General features: G+C 39.4%; 1 protein-coding gene across 1 annotated transcript in view; it reads left to right on the top strand.

Moving 5' to 3' along the window:
• Window positions 1-19297, top strand: part of LYST (lysosomal trafficking regulator) — a 161290-nt gene that overhangs the window by 43113 nt on the left and 98880 nt on the right. The window contains exons 7-15 of the mRNA XM_053667898.1: window positions 596-757; window positions 2628-2784; window positions 5066-5292; window positions 5796-5862; window positions 9331-9440; window positions 10838-11261; window positions 13436-13580; window positions 14591-14764; window positions 18702-18862. Of these exons, the coding sequence (XP_053523873.1) occupies window positions 596-757; window positions 2628-2784; window positions 5066-5292; window positions 5796-5862; window positions 9331-9440; window positions 10838-11261; window positions 13436-13580; window positions 14591-14764; window positions 18702-18862 (1627 nt within the window). The remainder of the gene's footprint in view (window positions 1-595; window positions 758-2627; window positions 2785-5065; window positions 5293-5795; window positions 5863-9330; window positions 9441-10837; window positions 11262-13435; window positions 13581-14590; window positions 14765-18701; window positions 18863-19297) is intronic.

The following is a 19297-nucleotide window of genomic DNA, read 5'->3' as shown; positions in this document are numbered from 1 at the left end:
CTCTGGGACATCTTTGACAGGTCTCTCAGGCACCTTCTCTCCTTCTGTTTGCAGAGAACTGTTTACAGCTCTCGTATGGCCGTCCTCAGAGCTTGTCTGTGTGGGTCTGTGCCTCACACGGGGTTGAAAATTCCTTAAGGTAGACGTCAGCTTCTCATCCATTTTTATGGCTTCATTGCCTGATGTCGGGGTAGGGGACAGGCAGCCAGAGTTCCCTTCAAGCACAGGAGTAAAAAGGGGAGAGAGAAGGATGAGAATATAAGTGCTTCTTGGAGTCTTAAGGAATTTGTAAAATCTAGAGATGGTTAATCAAAACTGAAGTTTCAGCTAATCATTTTTGTGGTACAATTAATCTCTGATACATTGAAATACAAAACCAAATGAGGTAAGTAAAACATTTGATAAATAAAAGATACTAGTTTTATTAGTCGGATGTTTATGTAAGACTAGGTATTCATATATAGTCTTTTTACATTCATATCAACTGCAGATGAATAGACTGGCTTTCTACTTATTAAATTACCATCTGTCACTACTTCATTTTTTTCTTAAAAGCATTTTATAGATATTCTCAGTCTCTCTTATTTTGCCTTAGAACTTATCTGTGGAAAACATATTGCTTGAGATAAGGGACCATCTTTCCCAGTCAAAGGTGATTGAAACAGAACTGGCGAAGCCTTTCTTTGATGCCCTCCTCCGAGTTGCTCTGGGGGACTGCTCAGCAGACTTTGGCCACAGTGAGGCTGTGGCTGAGAAGGTATGGACACAGTTGTCTTGTGCGGGCTGGGCATGACCAGCAGAAGCGGAAGTGTGTGGGGTGGGACTTCGTGGGTGAAGGTGGTTAGAACGGGTGGGCCAGGGTTCGGTGCATTCTATCATCTGGGCTGCAAGTATTTACTCAGCGCCCTACCTTGTGAAAACCAGGAGAGCAACGTGACATGCTTTTCTGCACCCAGTCTGGAATTGACTGGGGATTACTCCCAGTAAGACAGAAATGTGTTACTTGATTTGGTGTGTACATGTAATAACTAGTAGTTTATTAAATAATTCGGGGATGTTTCTGACTCAGGCATCTAATCTATAGTGGTGCAGCTGATATTTCCAGAATACTGTACTCACTCTAATTTTAAATCACTTCACATAAAAATGACTAGTACTTGCAGAGTAAGTAGCAATCATAGTTTTTAGTTGTTCATGTTAATATTGTTTTCTGAAAGAAATATTTAATTTTTTTCCTGAAACCATGATGCATATTTAGTTCATTTCCTTCCTTCTTTTATGTTTATTTTACCTTTAATTAATTGTTATCTGCTCTTCAGCTTTATATAACTTCTTTTTTAATTCCTTAGTCTAGCCATATATGTGACATTTGATTACCTTCTGCCATAATATTTGATGTTGCTGTTTGTCATAACTTAAAAACTTACTGAAATCATCCCTGGCTGGTGTGGCTCAGTGGGTTGAGTGCCAGCCTGTGAATGAAAGAGTAGCCAGTTTGATTCCCAGTCTAGGGCTCATACCTGGGTTACTGGCCAAGTCCCCAGTATGGGGTGCCTAAGGGGCAACACTGATATTTCTCTCCCTCTCTTTCTCCCTCCCTTCCCGTCTCTCTAAAAATAAATAGTAAAATCTTTTTTAAAATCTATTAAAAATAAACCTTACTGAAATCACTATTAATGCCGTCATCATATTACTGAATCAGTAGGTTAACAGAAAAATGTTAAAATACCTACTTTATTCTACCTTTAAATAAAAATGTTGTCTAAAGTAAGGATATTTGTAGATTTTTATTAAAAAGGAAATTTCATGCCACTGGATTTTGCACAGGAAGTTAATGTTGGAACTTTTTTTCTATTATTTTTACTGTTGACACTATTACAGATGCCCCCTTTTCCCCCCACCTGCCCACCTTTACACAGCACCCCCCACCCTTCCCTCTGGCCATCACGTGGTTGTCTGTGTCTGTGGGTTATTCATAATCCCTTCACTTTCTTTCATCCAGCCCCCATCCACCGTCCCCTCTGTTCCATGTGTCCATGCCCTTGTTCCTATTTTGTCAGTTTATTTCATTCATTAGATTCCACATATAAGTGAGATCACATCTGAGTATCCATCTGAGATAGTTGTATATAGATAATTGCATTATGAAATCTTAAACTTAACCCCTTTGAAAAAATTTTATATTCTCTTTGGTTATCTAATTTACAAAATATATAAATATCCTGTGGAAAAATCTTTTTTCATGAACAGATGTATAAAAATAATATATATTTACAAGCATTAAGTCATAAGAAGTAAATTCCACCTTATTGTGTTTTTTGTCATTTCCATTATATAACTAGAATGTAATTTTTAGATTTATTTTTCACTGAAATGGAAATGACCTATAGCTTGTTCTGATAGGGATACCACCCACCCATTTCTGAGGTGTTCATCAAATTGTCTGGGAGATTCTGGAAAATTTTGCTGGGTGAATTTCATAATTTATAATGGTAAAGATCAGTTCATAAGATTTTTTCCTTAAAAAAACAATTTGTTCTTAAAAGGACATGTGCATAATAAATATTACATGACTAAAAATGAGCAAATGTTACAAGTTTTGCCTTTTAATTGCACCAATCTCACAGAGTCATCAGTCTGAAGAAGAATGGTCATCCCAACCCGGAGATTTTCTGGAAGAAGCCGAGGATGCTCAGTGCTGCAGTTTGAAACTTCTGGTTGAAGAAGAAGGTTATGAAGCAGACAGTGAAAGCAACCCTGAGGACAGTGAGGCCCAGGAGGACGGTAAGCATCATGGAAGTGCTTGTGCTTCGCTTTGCCAGTCACATTATTAATGAACAGAACGGCTCATATTAATATTACTTGAGAATTTGTATTGCCTTACAGTTTAAGAAGTCCATTGCATCATCGTTTTGTTGGATCTTCACAGTAAATTCTGACATTCGTATCTGCAATTGAGAACACCAAGGTAGATTTTGTTATCACAGACATTGACCTAAGAATACAGGGGAGGGCAAATCCTTGCTTTCACATACATCCTAGTGAGAAAGACAATAAGTAGCCGATGTAAACAGTCCGAAGAAATAAAACTGGGTGATGTGGTAGTGACTGGGTGACTAGAGGAGGCATCCAAGCATGTTATGTTTACACTGAGGCCTACATAAAAAAGGTCTGTCCAGATAAACACTGAGAGGAAGAGCATCTCATGGCCTTTGTTATCAAAATTAAATAATAGGGAATACAGACATCTTTTTGAGACTCCAGGAATGCTGCAGCATAGGTTTCTTCTCAGTTCATCTGGCCTTGGGATGGAGCCACAGAGCACACAGTCCAGCGTCTCAGGACTCATGCCCTGGGTGGAATGGGAAGAGATGGGCTGACCAGAGCCCAGCATCTCCTTGTAGGCTGACCTTGACTGACCTGGCAGTTTATAGCAGCTCACCTTACCCAAGGTCTATTTTCTCTTCCCGTGGAGCAAATGAGAATAATTCCTCATGTCCTGCTTAATGGGCCTCATGGACCCAGAGCAGGTTTTTTTGTTTTGTTTTTATAAAAAAGACAGTGAAAATAACTAAAAAACAGGCACAGTCCTGACTGGTGTGGCTCAGTGGGATGGGCATTGTCTTGCCAGTTCCATAGGCAGTCAGGCCACGTGCCAGAGCTGTTGGCCAGGTCCCCAGTCTGGGACGCTCAAGAGGCAACTGGTCAATGTTTCTCTCTCTTTCTCTCCCCCTCCCTTCCCCTCTCTCTAACAATCAATAAGTAAAATCTTTTTTAAAAAGTTAAAAAAAACTGCCACAAATTGAAAGAATATATGTGTGTGTGTGTATACAGGGGTGGGAAAGTAGGTGAATAAATAACACAATAATAAATAAATGATAACATAAGCATAAATTGTTTTGTATACTCACAACTGTAAACCTACTTTTGCCAACCCTGTTACATGTATACATACAGCTTACTTGATTTGTTAAACAATTTTTGTTTTTTCCAGTTTTATTGAGATATAATTGACAGACATCAGTGTATAAGCTTAAGTAAGATACACAGCATGATGGTTTGATTTATATATATTGTGAAATGATTACCACAGTGGGTTTAGTTAACATCCATTGTCTCATAGAGATACAATAAAGAGAAAAAAAATTCTCCTTGTGTTGAGAATTCTTAAGGCTTACTCTCTTAACAGCTTTCTGGTATATCATACAGCAATGTTAACTGTGGTTACCACATTGTAAGTTATATCCCTAGTGCTTATTTATTGTGTACGTTTGTGCCTTTTGACCACCTTCCTCCAGTTCCCTCTCCCCAGACACCCCGATTGGTTTAATGGTGTTGGTTTTATCAGAGCACAGACATGATTTTATAATGACAGATCTCCTCTTTTTTATAAGTTTGCTAACTAGATCTTAATTTAAAGAATTCTGACCTAATCAGAAATTTATAAATTTATTAATTATATGAACTGTTTAAGAGTATAATGGTTTCTTTAAGAGCATATAAGTTGAAATTTTTTAATGTAATATTTAATGAGAAAGTGTCTGTTTCCCACTTATGAAGACGGCAAAATATAGAATTTATCCAACCCACACCCAAGCCACATTTTCACAGAGAAATGGGCAAGTACATGAACTGCCCTAAGTCACCCTGTGACTTAGGTGTTTGGGGGTCAGAAAGTTTGGGACAGTATTTCTGTGTGTGTGTGTGTGTGTGTGTGTGTGTGTGTGTGTGTGTGAGAGAGAGAGAGAGAGAGAGAGAGAGAGAGAGAGGAGAGAGGAATGTGCTAAGTCTGTACCACGTGTGCATCAAACTTGCTCTTGATAATATTTGTAGTTCTGTTGAAGATCAAAATTACTTTGAAGGCTACTCATTTATCTTCAAAATATCCATAAGATTTGATTATTCAGGATATGTATCGCAATCAAAAGTTATATTGCAGGAAAAGGTTTTGTGAACATCTTATAAATAGCACTTTTGCCACTGGAACTTTCGAATCATAAATGAGATTTTAAACATTTTGTCAGTGCGTAGGGAATAAATACATTCTTTTCTTTGTCCCTTTCAGGGGTAGACATGAAGCCTGAAGCGGAAGGTCTTACTGTGTCAAGCAGTCCAAGTGACGCACTCGAAAACCTCACTCAAGGGGAGATAATATATCCTGAGATTTGCATGCTGGAGTTAAATTTGCTTTCCACCAGTAAAGCCAAACTTGATGTGCTTGCCCATGTCTTTGAGAGTTTTTTGAAAATCATCCGGCAAAAAGAAAAGAATGTGTTTCTACTCATGCAGCAGGTAAAAGATATATTTCATTGAATGAGATCAATATTTATCTCAGTCATGCCCCAATTACTCATCTCCTTCCTTATAACTGAACTTGTCTGAAAATTATGTGAGACGATTCCTTATCTTCCATAATACTTTAGATGTGTTTTTTAGCTGCAAGTTGTATTCTAAAAATCTGCTAATTCCATAGTTCTCTAAAGGAGCTTAAAAAATTAATGATGTCACTGACCACTAATAATGACTCCTAGCATATTTCTGAGAATGGGTAATATATTTTAAATTGTAATTTAATGTTAACGTATGGCCATTGTTTTGACAAATTAGAAGACAAAAGCAGTGTGAGAAATAAAATGAAAATTGCATGGTTCTACACGTGGCCTTCTTTGTAGTCCTTTTAAACATGTAGATATGTGTGTACAGTAGACTGTCAAGTAATTTATTACATTGCAGTGCTTCATGCTTTCATGAGGTAAGAAGTTTAATTTATTATGTTTTTGTTTTTTAATCTTCAGGGAACTGTGAAAAATCTTTTAGGAGGGTTCTTGAGTATTTTAACACAGACTGATTCTGATTTTCAAGGTGCGTTGAAAATGTTAGTTTTACACAATACTTTTGAAGCGATTTCATTGTGGTATGAAATGAAGGGTGGACAGTAAGGGTTCCCACCGGCATCGTGCCCTCTGGTTTCAAAAGTAGCTTCATATGCCTCATCTCTGTTGTTCCTCAGACCCCCCAGTGCAGTGGACATAGTGTAAGTCCCTTGGTTTTACAGAGAAAGGGACTGGGGGAGTGGTTTGTTGTCAGACGCACAGAGGCGGCCTCTCGAGGACTGTGACCGGGGGTAAGCCCTGTGCGGGACTGCTGCTTCATGGAGGGATGGGGCCCTTTTGTCTCTTCTGCACATGCACAGATGGTCGAGAACTTCCCAATGGACAGACAGTATGATTTCACTGTATATAACATACAGAAACCTACATTGTAGTTGCAGAAACCTACGTTTTAGTTGGAGAATTAAAGTTAACATACAGGAAATGTTCATTTGAGCTTGTCAGATGCTTCCTTGTGATGAATTCAAGCTAAGCATTTTTAGCAGGTGGACCAGAAGTGATGTGCCTTTCTCAGTGCACCGTATCTAAGGGTTCGTGATATCTCTGTCTGGTGGGTGATGCGGTCTTTGATCGCCTTGGCTAAGGTGGTGTCTTGTCAGGTTTCTCCCTCATAAAGTTACTATTTTCTCTTTATAACAGTAAATTTCTTGTGGGAGATAGCTTGAGACAGTGTAAATATCCTTTCTATCATCATACTTTAACCCACTAATTTTAGCATCCATGGGTGATTCTTGACTGAAACCGTTAATACTGTTGTTTGCCAAACAGGAACTTTTTCTAGCATTCCTCTGATGTTTGTTAATTGGGGTTGTAGTCTGAGGAAAAGCTTCCCTTCTCCCCCATTTTCTTATTTAGCATATATTTTTATTTATTGCGCTAGGAACCTAGTGGACCCTTTTGATCTGAAGACATTTCCAGCAGCTTAGCTTTGAGAGATTCTATTTTGTTATCTTTTTAAAAATATTTTATTTCTTTTTAGAGAGAGGAGGAGGGAAGGAGAAAGAGAAGGAGAAAAACATCCTTGTGTGAGAGAAACATTGATCAGTTGCCTCTTGCATGTTCCCAACGAGGGACTAGCCTGCAGCTTAGGCATGCGCCCTGACAGGGAATTGAACTGGCAACTTTTTGGTTGATGGGATGACATCCAATAGGCCCCTGAACCACGCCTGTCAGGGCCTATTTCATTATCCTTTATGAATAGTGTTATTGAGACACAATCACGCGCAGCTCACCCATTCAAAGCACACAGTTCAATGTTTCTCATTGTATTCACTGCCGTGCCATCGTCACAGCCCACATTGGAGCGTTGCGTCACTCCAGGAGAACCCCGCACCCTTGAGTAATCACTCCCTGTTACTCCACAGCCCTCCCACAGGCCCTCCCCTGCCCTTGGCAATCACCAGTCTATTTCCCGTGATAGATTTGCCTATTCTGGATGTTTCATAAGCAACTCGGCCAGACTATACCCTTACACTGACAGCCCTGATGCTAACAGCCCACTACATGTCCCAGCTTTTGCGTGGCAATTCCTTCCATTTCTTTAGAGAAGAGTTAGCAGGTTTGGGGCATAATGGCAAAAGCTGAGCTGTCTGTGCTCCATACTCAGCATCAAGGGGAGGAGTGAATATTCACAGACAGATCTTCCACGAACCCCTGTGTTGCAGCCCCAGTCTTACTTCCTCTCCAGATTTTAGACAGACAGGTTGGCTCTCCACGTCTCTGAGCCCCTCTGTAGTTCAGAGATTCTAGGCTGCAGCTTTCTCTTCTGTCAGCTCTTCCATTTTCCAGAAATAGTTTTAAATTTCTCATCTGATGTGCTCCCAGTGCCTGTTGCCTCTCCCACTTTTTTTTTCTGTTATGAGTTTCTTCCTTTTTTGTAATTTTGTACTTTCAGTTCGGTAAGTTGCCAGTAGTAGACAAAGGCAGATACTCTGTGTGTGTGTGTGTGTGTGTGTGTGTGTGTGTGTGTGTGTGTTCCTTCCCCTATTTTGACTGGAACCTGTCAGTTATGAACTGGAAAACAGAATTAAGCACATATGCTTTGCTTTTATCATTATTTCTTTCTTACTTTCAAACCTTTAATCATTTTAATTGTGGGATAAAGCCTGTGCCATTTGACAGTCTTGTTGCAGGTGCCCTTCCAGATGAATCTATTGGTTTATTGCTTCTACTAAATACATGGCTTCAGCATGGCTTCTGTGCTCAGGCTTCTCAGAGGGTCTATTTTTGTCATGTCTCAAATTGAGATAACATTTAATTTGTAGGATTTTCCTAGGGAGGTGAGGAACAACTGAGATAATGCATGCAAATGTACTTTGAACACTGTACTGTGAGCTACAAATACTAGCTATTAAAAGTTCTATGGTTTCGTGTACAACCAATTATATTTTATGCTAAACCCCACAGTGGAATAAAGATAATGTTCAAACTAATTTGTAATATTTAAGTGTTTTATAATCTTTAATGTTTCTACCTTTATTTGCCATCTAATTGTCTATTTAGAAAGTAAAAATTATAATGGGCATTTTCAAGATAATAAGACTATGTTATGGTACTTAACAGTGTCAACTTAGTAAATACCGTATTAATTTATGCTCCTTTTTAAAAAGATTTTATTTATTTATCTTTTGGAGGGGAAGGGAAGGAGAGAGGGAGAGAAACATCAGTGTATGGTTGCCTCTCATGTGTCCCCTGCTGGGAACTGGTCTGCAACCCAGGCATGTGCCCTGACTGGGAATCGAACCTTGATCCTTTGGCTCGCAGGCCCACGCTAAATCCACTGAGCTATGCCAGCCAGGGCCTAATTTATGCTTCTCTTTAAAAAATTAATTTTAATTGAATTAATTGCGGTGGCATTGGTTAATGAAATTACATAGGTTTTAGGTGTACAATTCTATGATCTATCATCTGTGTATTGTACTGTGTGTCCTCCTCCCCAAGTCAAGTCTCCTTCCATCAGCGTTTGTCCACCTTGACCCTCTTCTGCTTCCACCCGCTCCGTTCCCTCTTTTTTAAAAGAGTTTATTTATTTACTTTTAGCAAGAGGGAAAGGGAAGGAGAAAGGGAGGGAGAGAAACGATGTAAGAAACACCAGTCAGGGCCCCCTTTCCCTCTTGTAACCACTGTACTATTGTGTCTGTGAGGGTTTTTTTTCTTAATCCCTTCACCTTTTTGTGGTTCTTTAAATAATACCTTTACTTGACTTGGAGCTAATCAGTCATTAAGAAAACTGATTTTTGTTGTTTTTTGTCAGTTGGTTAGTTGGTTTGCATTTAATTACGTTGTTATTTCTTCAGCAGATTTTTGTAGTATTAGGTTGTTTGCAATCCATTTAAAATGTGACAGTAGTATTTGATCTTTTTCAGTGAAACTGCTTATTCTGTATTTTTAATTAACTGTATTTGGCTTTAATTTTCCCCTCTATCTTTCTTTAATTTAGCATGCCAGAGAGTATTGGTGGATCTTTTGGTATCTTTGATGAGTTCAAGAACATGTTCAGAAGAACTCACCCTTCTTTTGAGAATATTTCTGGAGAAATCTCCTTGTACAGTAAATATGCTATAATTTAAATTTTTTTTCACTGACTTAATAGAATATTTTTAAAGTACTTAAAAATCATTAAATTGTCTCCTTTGATGTGGTCATTGTTATACAGTCAACTCCATGTTGTTATTTGTGAGCTCCCAGTTACTTTATTATTTGCACATACTTTAGCCATTTCTCTTCTGTTTCGGTTATTCAGACATTTCAGTAAGATCACAGTTCATTTATTCCCAACCCATCCCAGTCTTTTTTGTGCTTGAGAAATGTTACATAATTTTAATTACCAAAGAGAAGTTAATTATGAGTAATTATGAAGAATTGTTTTTTTTAAGAAAATTATTATTCATTCTTTGATTATCTTCTATCACTTCTCCTTTCCATGGTGTAGCTTAGTGACTTTTAGACTTCTCTTTGCCTCAGGATCTATTTTTATAATGAAATAGTGACTCAAAACATAAGCCGATAAAACAAACCTTGGAGCTCCTTTCTTTGAAGCAAGGTTGCTGTTCCTAAGCCCTGCATGTTCGACGGCCTGTGGACCCCGAGGGAGCTCTGAGCTCTGTGGAACACAGGCTTAAAAACCACTCGTGTGGACAGTTGAGAAGTGACTGCATTTATGGAATGTTCTGAGTGCATTTCTCATCGTAATCAACATTAGATGTTATTTTGTGCATGAGTAGGCCATTATACTTAATTGTACTTAAGGTTAATCTTTTTTTAGTGTCTCCTTTGTCATTGCTTTTCCTCTTTTCTACATATTCTACATTTCAGTTTAACTGAAAACTTGCAATTATAAGTAAAACCTAAAAACCTTATTTTAATTTACCAAGCACAGATGAGAAATTTTATTTGACTATGGAAAAGGCATGTCAAAGAAATTGGAAAACAATTGAGCACTCAGTTTTATAAAGCCAGTCATGCTCTGAATATCATTCAGAAGCCTGGAACTTTGGTAAGGTCTCTGGTTCTGTCCCTCACTTAAAAAACTTGAGAGAAGCAACTATAGCCATTTGGAAATAAACATCTATCCTTGTTAGAAATGATTCTTGGTATAATTATTATAATTATACCAAGAACCATTTACCTATACCAATCATTACCTATACCAATTATAGGTAATTATACCTAATATGTGGGGCCAACTCATAACTTTTAGGTTTGCACCATAAAAGCATTTAAATCTAAAATGAAGTAGCCAGAAGAGATTTTAAGATACGGAGTCTCATATTTTATCTGGACTCTACAAAAGGGTGGAAATGTAAAGACACGGCAGATTGGAGGTGTGTGGATAAGAGTGCTGGTACGTGTATGCGTGTGTTTGTAGGTTCATTTGTAACCTGAACTTCAAGATTATTATGTACCTTGTAATGTGATTGCAAAGCTTAGTTTTTCCTTTTTCCTAGGAAATTCTTCTTCTGGGTATTCTGAAAATTGTTGAAAGTGATATTGCCATGAGCCCGTTACAGTATCTGACCTTCCCTTTACCGTACATTCCGAACCCAAGCAGCGGCGCTTCGTCACAAAAGGGTCCTGGGATTCTCAACAGCAAGGCCATGGGGTTGTTGAGAAGAGCGCGCGTTTCGTGGAGCAAGAAGGAGGCAGAGAGTGACACTTTCCCTCAGCAGCTGCTGTCCTCTTGGCACGTGGCCCCGGTGCACTTGCCACTGCCGGGGCAGAACTGCTGGCCACACCTGGCGGAGGGCTTCAGCGTTTCCCTGTGGTTCAGTGTGGAGTGTGTCCGCGAAGCCGAGGGCTCCGCAGAAAAACGGAAGATCAGGAAAAGGAAGAAGTCGTTCACTGTACAGGATGGTGGCTTTGACGGAACAGGTATGAAGGCTGTGTCACCTGTCATTCACAGCCTTTTTGTGCCACAGTCGTGGTCGACCAATGAGAATATAGTGAGTCCTAACCTACTCCTAACGTGTTCTCCTTAAATGCCTTAGTAATGGCAGGTTCCAACTTACCATGGCCCAAGCTGTCAGAAAGCATTGAAAACCCCATTTTCTTCTGTACTTCTCTGCCTTGTGTGTATGTGTGTATGTGCAGATAGGGGGGCACACACCACATATGCAGCTGTTGTGGAGATCACCATCCCCATTTTCTGCCCTTTCGCTGGTCCCGGTACTGGGTTAAGGTGGCTCCTGACCTTAGCCGTGTTTCTGTCCTGCTCTTCCCATCTCCTCTCCCAGTACCCTCCCATCTCCTCTCCCTCTCTTTGCTCAGGCTTGCTTTCTCCAGCTATACCTTACCTCAGCGCCCTCCCTTCTGGTCTCTGTCCCAGAGCATTTGAACACATCAGCAGCACAATAGGTTTGAGTCCAGTCCCTCCGTAATGGGCTGGCTTGTTGTCATGCTGGCATGGAATGGTACCTTGATCCCAACATGACTAGGGCAGCAGGAACTGTTCATCAAGAAGCAGCTGTTGGTGATGAAAGTAAAGCAGGCAGAGAAATCCTTAGGTCATGGAAGTGATGAGGGGACCAGAAGAGACAGACATTTAGGGTCAATGCCTGTGTGGAGGCGCCCCCCCATCCCACTGGAGCCTCTGGGCCGGGACACCAGGCCTTCACCACTGGCTGGTTCCCAGGCTCTCTACACCCACCTGTCACTACGACACTGTAAACGGGGCAGGTTGCTTCCTCATATTTAAGGGGGGGGCCGTCATAATATGAACAGTCTCCTATAAAATGAATAAATATGCCCAATGGCCTGACACAAGTAGGTAATGGGAAAACTTTTAAAATTTTTATGATAGAAGTAGAACACATTTTAGAAAGATGATTTTACATAAGCATTTTAAAAGAACATTTAAAAATAGTAACATTAAAATGTCAAAGAGAGAAAATATTATTACAGTGATGATACCTCCTTTGCTAATAAACCAGCTGTGTGCCACTGAGTACCTCAGTTCTGTCACCTCAAAATGGGGACAGTGCTTACCTCATTAGGCTGCTGTGAACATTCAATTGAGAAATATGTGTAATAGTCCTATTCTACAAATCCTGGGTTCACACTGGTTTTTGTTCTAGTCTTTGCACCAATTCAGATTTGTTATGGGAACTATTTTTAATATCACACCAGGTATGAGTGTGTCTCGGGCATCAGTTGTCAGAATAATCAATGAATTTAACTCTTTTTTAAGACCACTGTCATTGCTAGGGGGAGTGTTTTTAAAGATTGGTGGTGCCTACGCCTGTTGAAAAATGACAAGTATGTATGCAATCTAGTAAGTGCAGTGTTTGTCCTCTTTAAAAGTCTGAGCCTTTGGACATGCATTTTTCATTCCAGTACATCTTAATTAACATGGCTTTACATAGAGTCACGCATCATGGTCATAGGTAGATGGATGGCTTGAGGATTCAGCTCATCATACCATTCGGTCAGTGCTGGTTTATAAGCGGTGAGAAAGAGAAGTCGGCATGGAAACCAGGCAGCCCAAAGCATACAGCTACTTTAGTTTGCTCTCGAGAAACTGTTTAGAGTTTCAGAAACACTTAGCAGTTGCACTCTGAGGTCACTCATCAGGGAATATATTCAAACACAATATTTCTAAAAGGAATTTTAATATGCTCCATTATAAAAAATCATGCTGTCATAATGATTGTAGGATGGTCTCAGCAGTGCAGGGCCTGTGACCATCGTGTGTGCCGCCCTGGGCTGAGGTCCCTGTTGTCAGAGTGGCCCAGTCCAGTCAGTGACAGAACCATGGCACAGATTATGATAGTTCATTGCAGTGACATCACAGTGGGTCTGTTCCTGCCTCCAATTAGTCCTCAGTTATCATGCATTTTAAAACACTCAAATTGAGTTTAATACACTCAGTTACTGTTTTTGCTCCTGGTGCTTTTTGGAGTTCATTAACTTGTAAACTTTGGAAATACTGTTGTTTGGAACAGGGCAGGTTGAGACATTCTGGGTAAATTACTACAAATGAACAACCATGCTTTTCACTCGGTTTTTATCAACTGCTTTACTGATCATTCTAACATCTTTTATCATAGAGAACAGCAGGCCAGAAGGTACAGAGTGCATAAGCCCTGGTGAAAGACTTGTAGAGGAAGGCTGCATCCACATGGTTTCATTGGGATCCAGATCGCTGATGATCCAAGTGTGGGCCGACCCCCACACTGGCACGTTCACCTTTCGGTACTGATTATCCTGATCCCCACAAGTAGATCATGTGTTTAAATAGTTTATGTAAGAGACGTAAGTGTGAAATCTGCTAATAGAGATCGTTGCAGCAAAAAAGCAGTCTTACTTAAAAGTGGGATGCATTCTAACAGTTATTAATACCACCTTTGTAATTAATACCACCTTTGTAACAGTATACTCTATCTGAAAATCTATAATTAAACTCTGAACTAGATTGTTAATTCTCAATCAGATTTGAGACCAAATACTTACTGAAGTCCTATCTAAGGACATATTCTATCAGGGTGCAGTGATCTTAAGATGTTGTTAATGTCAGATAGCTGTTTTCCATATGGAGATTATATATTTAATAGCCATTATCTAGTAAGCTTAAGATCTCCTTGCTGTCTTGTCCCCTTTTTTTTCTGCCTCCTTTGTTAACTAGTTTAGATACAAGTCTTTTATTTGTATTGGGTGAGTATGAATAGTATGAGAATATTTTTATAAAACTTAAAAGTAAGTAAAAAATGTTATTTAGAGATATATGCTTTGTAAGGTTCATAAAGGTTACTAGGTACAGTACAGATATTACATCCTAATTCTCTTAGCAATTCTGCAAAGTAGGTCAGACCTCCAGCACATCCCGGAATTTAGACATTTATGCACAATATGTATTAATTTTCATATGAACCAAATATTACATTGTAATTTCTAAAAGGGCAATGACTATAAATAGTAATGATATATTTTTTTGCAAATTGAATTCTGAAAATTTTTTGTCTAAATTATTAACATTAGCAAATGAACCTAATCTATTTTAGTTCATGAATTGAGGCAATCATAACAAAATAACCAAAGCAGATGTGGTGTGAAACAAAGACCTCTTAATTTTTCAAGTTAGCCTAAAAACAGGACCGATTTATAATCTCACTGAAATACCTGCAGTTCCAGTTGCCATGCACACATTAAATGCTGAGATCTGAAATTCCATATTTTCAGCCTCTGCCTTTTCTCTCCTTGTGCAGTATGTGTGTGGACTCAAATGACGACACGAAAGCTGTTCTCCTAGCGCAAGCAGAATCACAGGAGAATGTGTTCCTGCCAAGCAAGTGGCAACATTTAGTACTCACCTACTTACAGCAGCCCCAAGGGAAAAAGAATATTCATGGGGAAATCTCCATGTGGGTCTCTGGACAGAGGTATGCAACATTTTGAATAAATACCTATTAACCTCAGTTACGAGTTTAAGGGTAGTGTGTTATAGCTTTAAAACACATTGCAAGAAACTATGGATTAAAAAAAAAGAAACAATGGATAAAATTTTCTACATGTTAACATAGGAACCTAGGTCAGAGTTAGATTTTTTTCCTGTTTATCACTTCTATACAAAATTAATTTCCCATAGAAGTAACTGTTGAAAATTAATATTTGGGTTTGGGGGAGCAATATAGAAATCTGGACATCTAGACATTTATATGGGATATCTATTAGATCAGGGAACTATAATTTGGTCCTTCAACCCATATATTATATAATTAAACCAGAAGGGTTATTTAAATTAACTGACTAATAAGGCTTAATACCTAAATTAAAATCAGGGATTTAAAAGAATTAGAATGACTGGAGAAAAAGATACGCTGATGTATCAGCTGCTAGATTAAGACAGTGCCCTGGAAACATACTGGGTGACAGATTCAGGTGCAGGAAATACTATAGGAGTTTTACCGGCCAGAGAATCATGGGTCAAGTTAATAAGAAACATTTTCTGGAATATCTTAATGGAAAATGAACCCCGAGAAAGCTACAAGGTATCTAGGATTTGTAAGAATTGGGAAGTGTTTTATTGAATGGAATACCATGAAATGGGGATACAGCATTGGAAACTAGTGTGGTCAGGGAAAGGGCTGTGCCAGCTGGCAGGAAGAGCCTAAGTTGGATAATGTGAAGGAGAAGTGAGAGGGCATGACAAAGCCACCTGACTGCCGTGATGGGGAGTCTGGTTTTAATTGAATGGACCATGAAACATCACATACCTGTTGTTTTGCAGAACTTTTGCTAGGTACTTCATATACGTTATCTCACAATTCTCTCAAAAGTCCCTCCAAGTAGATTGGACCACAGAAATAAATAATATACCTTGAGCACAAATTAACCTCTTTTTATTCATTCATTTGTTCATCCAGCATGTATTTATTGAGGAATTACTATGTGCGTGCCAAGCACATGGTCATTTAGAGTGGGGGGAATACATACAAATTGTGCCAAAACACCGTGAAGGTAACAAACAGGTCCTGAGACAGAAAATATCAGGTCTGCTACTTCAGAGAGGTAGATAAGGGAGGCCTTCCCAGGAACAGATTATTCAGGCTGACAGTGGAAGAGGTGTCATGAGCAGGAGGGAAGCCAAGTGGGCTCTTCCTCCTCATTTCTTGAACTCTCAACTTGTACCTGACGGCCTTCTTTAGTCCTTGCATCAGCACTGTGAAGTAGGTGTATTGTTATCTCTGTTTAACCCGGGAGGCACCCGAGACCCAGAGCGGGGAGCGTCTGTGACCCAAAGTCGGGGCACCAACAAGGGTGCAGCTGAAAGCTGAACCTAGACCCAGACCCTAGCCAGCGCCCACATGTGGGAACCCAGGTCTGGCTGCTCGACAGCCAGTTTTTGACTCAGGCTAGCTGACAGGTAGTGTTCAGAGTGAGAGTTAGATGTCCACTATGGGCATTTCTGAGGTTAGTGAGCATAGTCACTTGATTCACATGCCGCCACTTTTTACCTAGCCACATATTTCTACATTACTTTGAAGAAAATTTTATGCCATTTGATACAAGTTAATGATTGCATCTGTTAATAGAGCAATGAGCAAGTGACCAAGGACAAATATGTTATTCCATTGATTGAAATTTGGCACTTTATCACTTTCAGAATAGAATAATTTCTACAGATTAATACATTTAAGAGGTCATTTTAGTAATACACAGTGACACTGAAAAACAACTTAATATTTTTCTTTTAATTTTTATTTGACGAGCTTCACACAAATTGTATAGGAATATGTGGTACATAGTAGATACTTAATATTTTTCGAATTCATCTTTTATTGATCACGCAATAAGGTTTCTTTACCCTTTAAAACTATATTGTCATACTGCCACCAGGTGTCAGTAGTGTTTCAGTCATAGCCATTTATTTGGTTCAAGAAAGATGCATGTAAGGGAAAAGTCATCTCTAATGTGTGTCATTTAAACCTTGATTTAAAAAGGTAGTTATCTCACATATTTTCTTCATTAAACTATTTCTCTAACTTCCAGCTAAGATGGAGGTGTAGGTAGATACACTTTGCCTCCTCACACAACCAAAAGAGCACAACAACAAATTTAAAAATAAAAACACAGCCAGAACTGCCAGACAGTCAAACTGCGTGGAAGTCTGACAACCAAGAAGTTAAAGAAGAAACATCCATCCAGGTAGCGGCTGGAGGACTGGGGCAGGCAAGGCAGCAACTGGCACAGTGGTCAAGGCGGCAGCTGGCGAACCAGACAAGGTGGTGGCTGGCAGACTGGGTGGTCCCACGTTCACGAGCAGATAAACCAGGAGGAACAACAGGAGAGCGAGACGGACCATGCAACCCAGGGCTCCAGTATGGGGAAATAAAGCCTTGAACCTCTGACTGAAAAAAACCTATGGGGGGTGAGGCAGCAGCAGGAGAAACCCCTAGCCTCACAAGAGAGTTCATTGGAGAGACCCACAAGGTCCTAGAACATACACAATACCTACATGGGATTCAGCACCAGAGGGGCCCAATATGTTTGTGGGAAGCGGGGGAAGTAACTGAAATCCGGCAGAGAGTAGAGCAAGAGGCATTGTTCCCTCGCAGACACCTCTCTGACAGACAGTGCCACAGCGCAGCTGGGTTGCCCCGCCCTGGTGAATACCTAAGGCTCCACCCCCTAGCAGGTACATGGAGATAAAAAAACTGTGGCCCAAATGAAAGAATAGAGCAAGGCTCCAGAAAAAATACAACTAAGCAATTAAGAGATAGCCAACCTCTCAGATGCAGAGTTCAAAACAGTAGTAATGAGAATGCTCACAGAAATGGTTGCGTATGGTCGCAAAATAGAGGGAAAAGTGAAGGCTATGTGAAATGAAATAAAATGTACAGGGAATCAACAGTGACAGGAAGGAAACTAGGACTCAAATCAACAGGAGCACAAGGAAGAAATAAACATTCAACCAGAACAGAATGAAGAAACCATTCAAAAAAATGAGGAGAGGCTTAGGAACCTCTGGGAAAACTTTAAACATTCCAATGTTTAAATCATTGAGGTGCCAGAAGGGGAAGAGGAAGACCAAGAAATCGAAAACTTACTTGAAAAAATAATGAAGCAGAACTTCTGACAAGCAGAATAGACTTCCAGGAAGTCCAGGAAGCCCAGAGAGTCCCAAAGAAGTTGGACCCAAGGAAGCAAACAGCAAGGCACATCTTAATTAAATTACACAAGAATAAAGATAAGGAGAGAATCTTAAAAGCAGCAAGAGAAAAGGAGACAGTTACCTACACAGGAGTTCCCATAAGACTCTCAGCTGATTTCTCAAAAGAAACCTTGTAGGCAAGAAGGGGCTGGAAAGAAGTATTTGAAGTCATGAAAGGCTTACATCCAAGATAACTGTATCCAGCAAAGCTTTCATTTAGAATGGAAGGGCAGATAAAGTGCTTCCCAGGTAAGGTCAAGTTAAGGGAGTTCATCATCACCAAGCCCTTATTATTATATGAAATGTTAAAGCTCAATTTAAAAAGGAGATGTGTTGGTAAAAGTAGGGGGAGATGGTTGGGTTTTGTCTGTAAACCAGGAAGGTGCATATGCAGAGGTCAAATGGCAAAGAAAACTGTAGAAAACCTTCCATGGCCCCATGTTACATCTTTGGCATCTCTGTTCAGCTCCCCAGCTTCTGGGGCTGGGCATAGCCAGTACCCCAGACCAAGACCACAGAACCAGTTCTCCTCATACCAACTGTTTGATACTAAAACTAGATAGAGTGTTGTTCAAGAATTCCTCACTATTAAACATTCGTGCTTTAAAAATACTTAGTGCTTAGTTCTCACTGACATAATTGACTTAACTTTGGTTTTAATGTAGGAAACCTGATGTTACTTTGGATTTTATGCTTCCAAGAAAAACAAGTTTGTCATCTGAAAGCAATAAAACATTTTGCATGATCGGCCATTGTTTATCTTCCCAAGAAGAGTTTTTGCAGTTGGCTGGAAAGTGGGACCTGGGAAATTTACTCCTCTTCAATGGTATATTTTTCTGCTTAAACTAAGTAAATTATCCTGGATAAAATATTAATTCCTATTTCTTTACTTGTACTTAATAAGTACCATGCTTTCTAGATTTCAAGATGACTTTTTAAGTATTTTAGCGTTTTTATAATCTAGATGTTTCTTATAATTGATATATACACTTAATGCTGCAGCACACTTCCTACCCTCACTTTCCCAAAGAAAAGCTCATACTAAATCAGTTTTATTTTGTGATCCTGAAAGAGGCAGTATCATGACAACTAAACTTAGAATCATTGTCTCTTTTATTTGTAATTTCAGCATAGTCTATAAAAATACCAAAATTTAGGAAAAGGGAAACAATATTTAAAAAAATACATCACTAAACCTGTCAGTAGCACTCAGACAGTGTTTATTAAATAGATGGATAGGTGGAAGGAGTAAAGATACCAA

Source organism: Artibeus jamaicensis, unplaced genomic scaffold (genome assembly GCF_021234435.1).
Source record: "Artibeus jamaicensis isolate MK-2021 breed Jamaican fruit bat unplaced genomic scaffold, CSHL_Jam_final contig_473, whole genome shotgun sequence".
Taxonomy (NCBI): domain Eukaryota; kingdom Metazoa; phylum Chordata; class Mammalia; order Chiroptera; family Phyllostomidae; genus Artibeus; species Artibeus jamaicensis.
The sequence above is the reverse complement of the archived record's forward strand: the minus strand, read 5'-3'. Positions and strand labels throughout refer to the sequence as shown.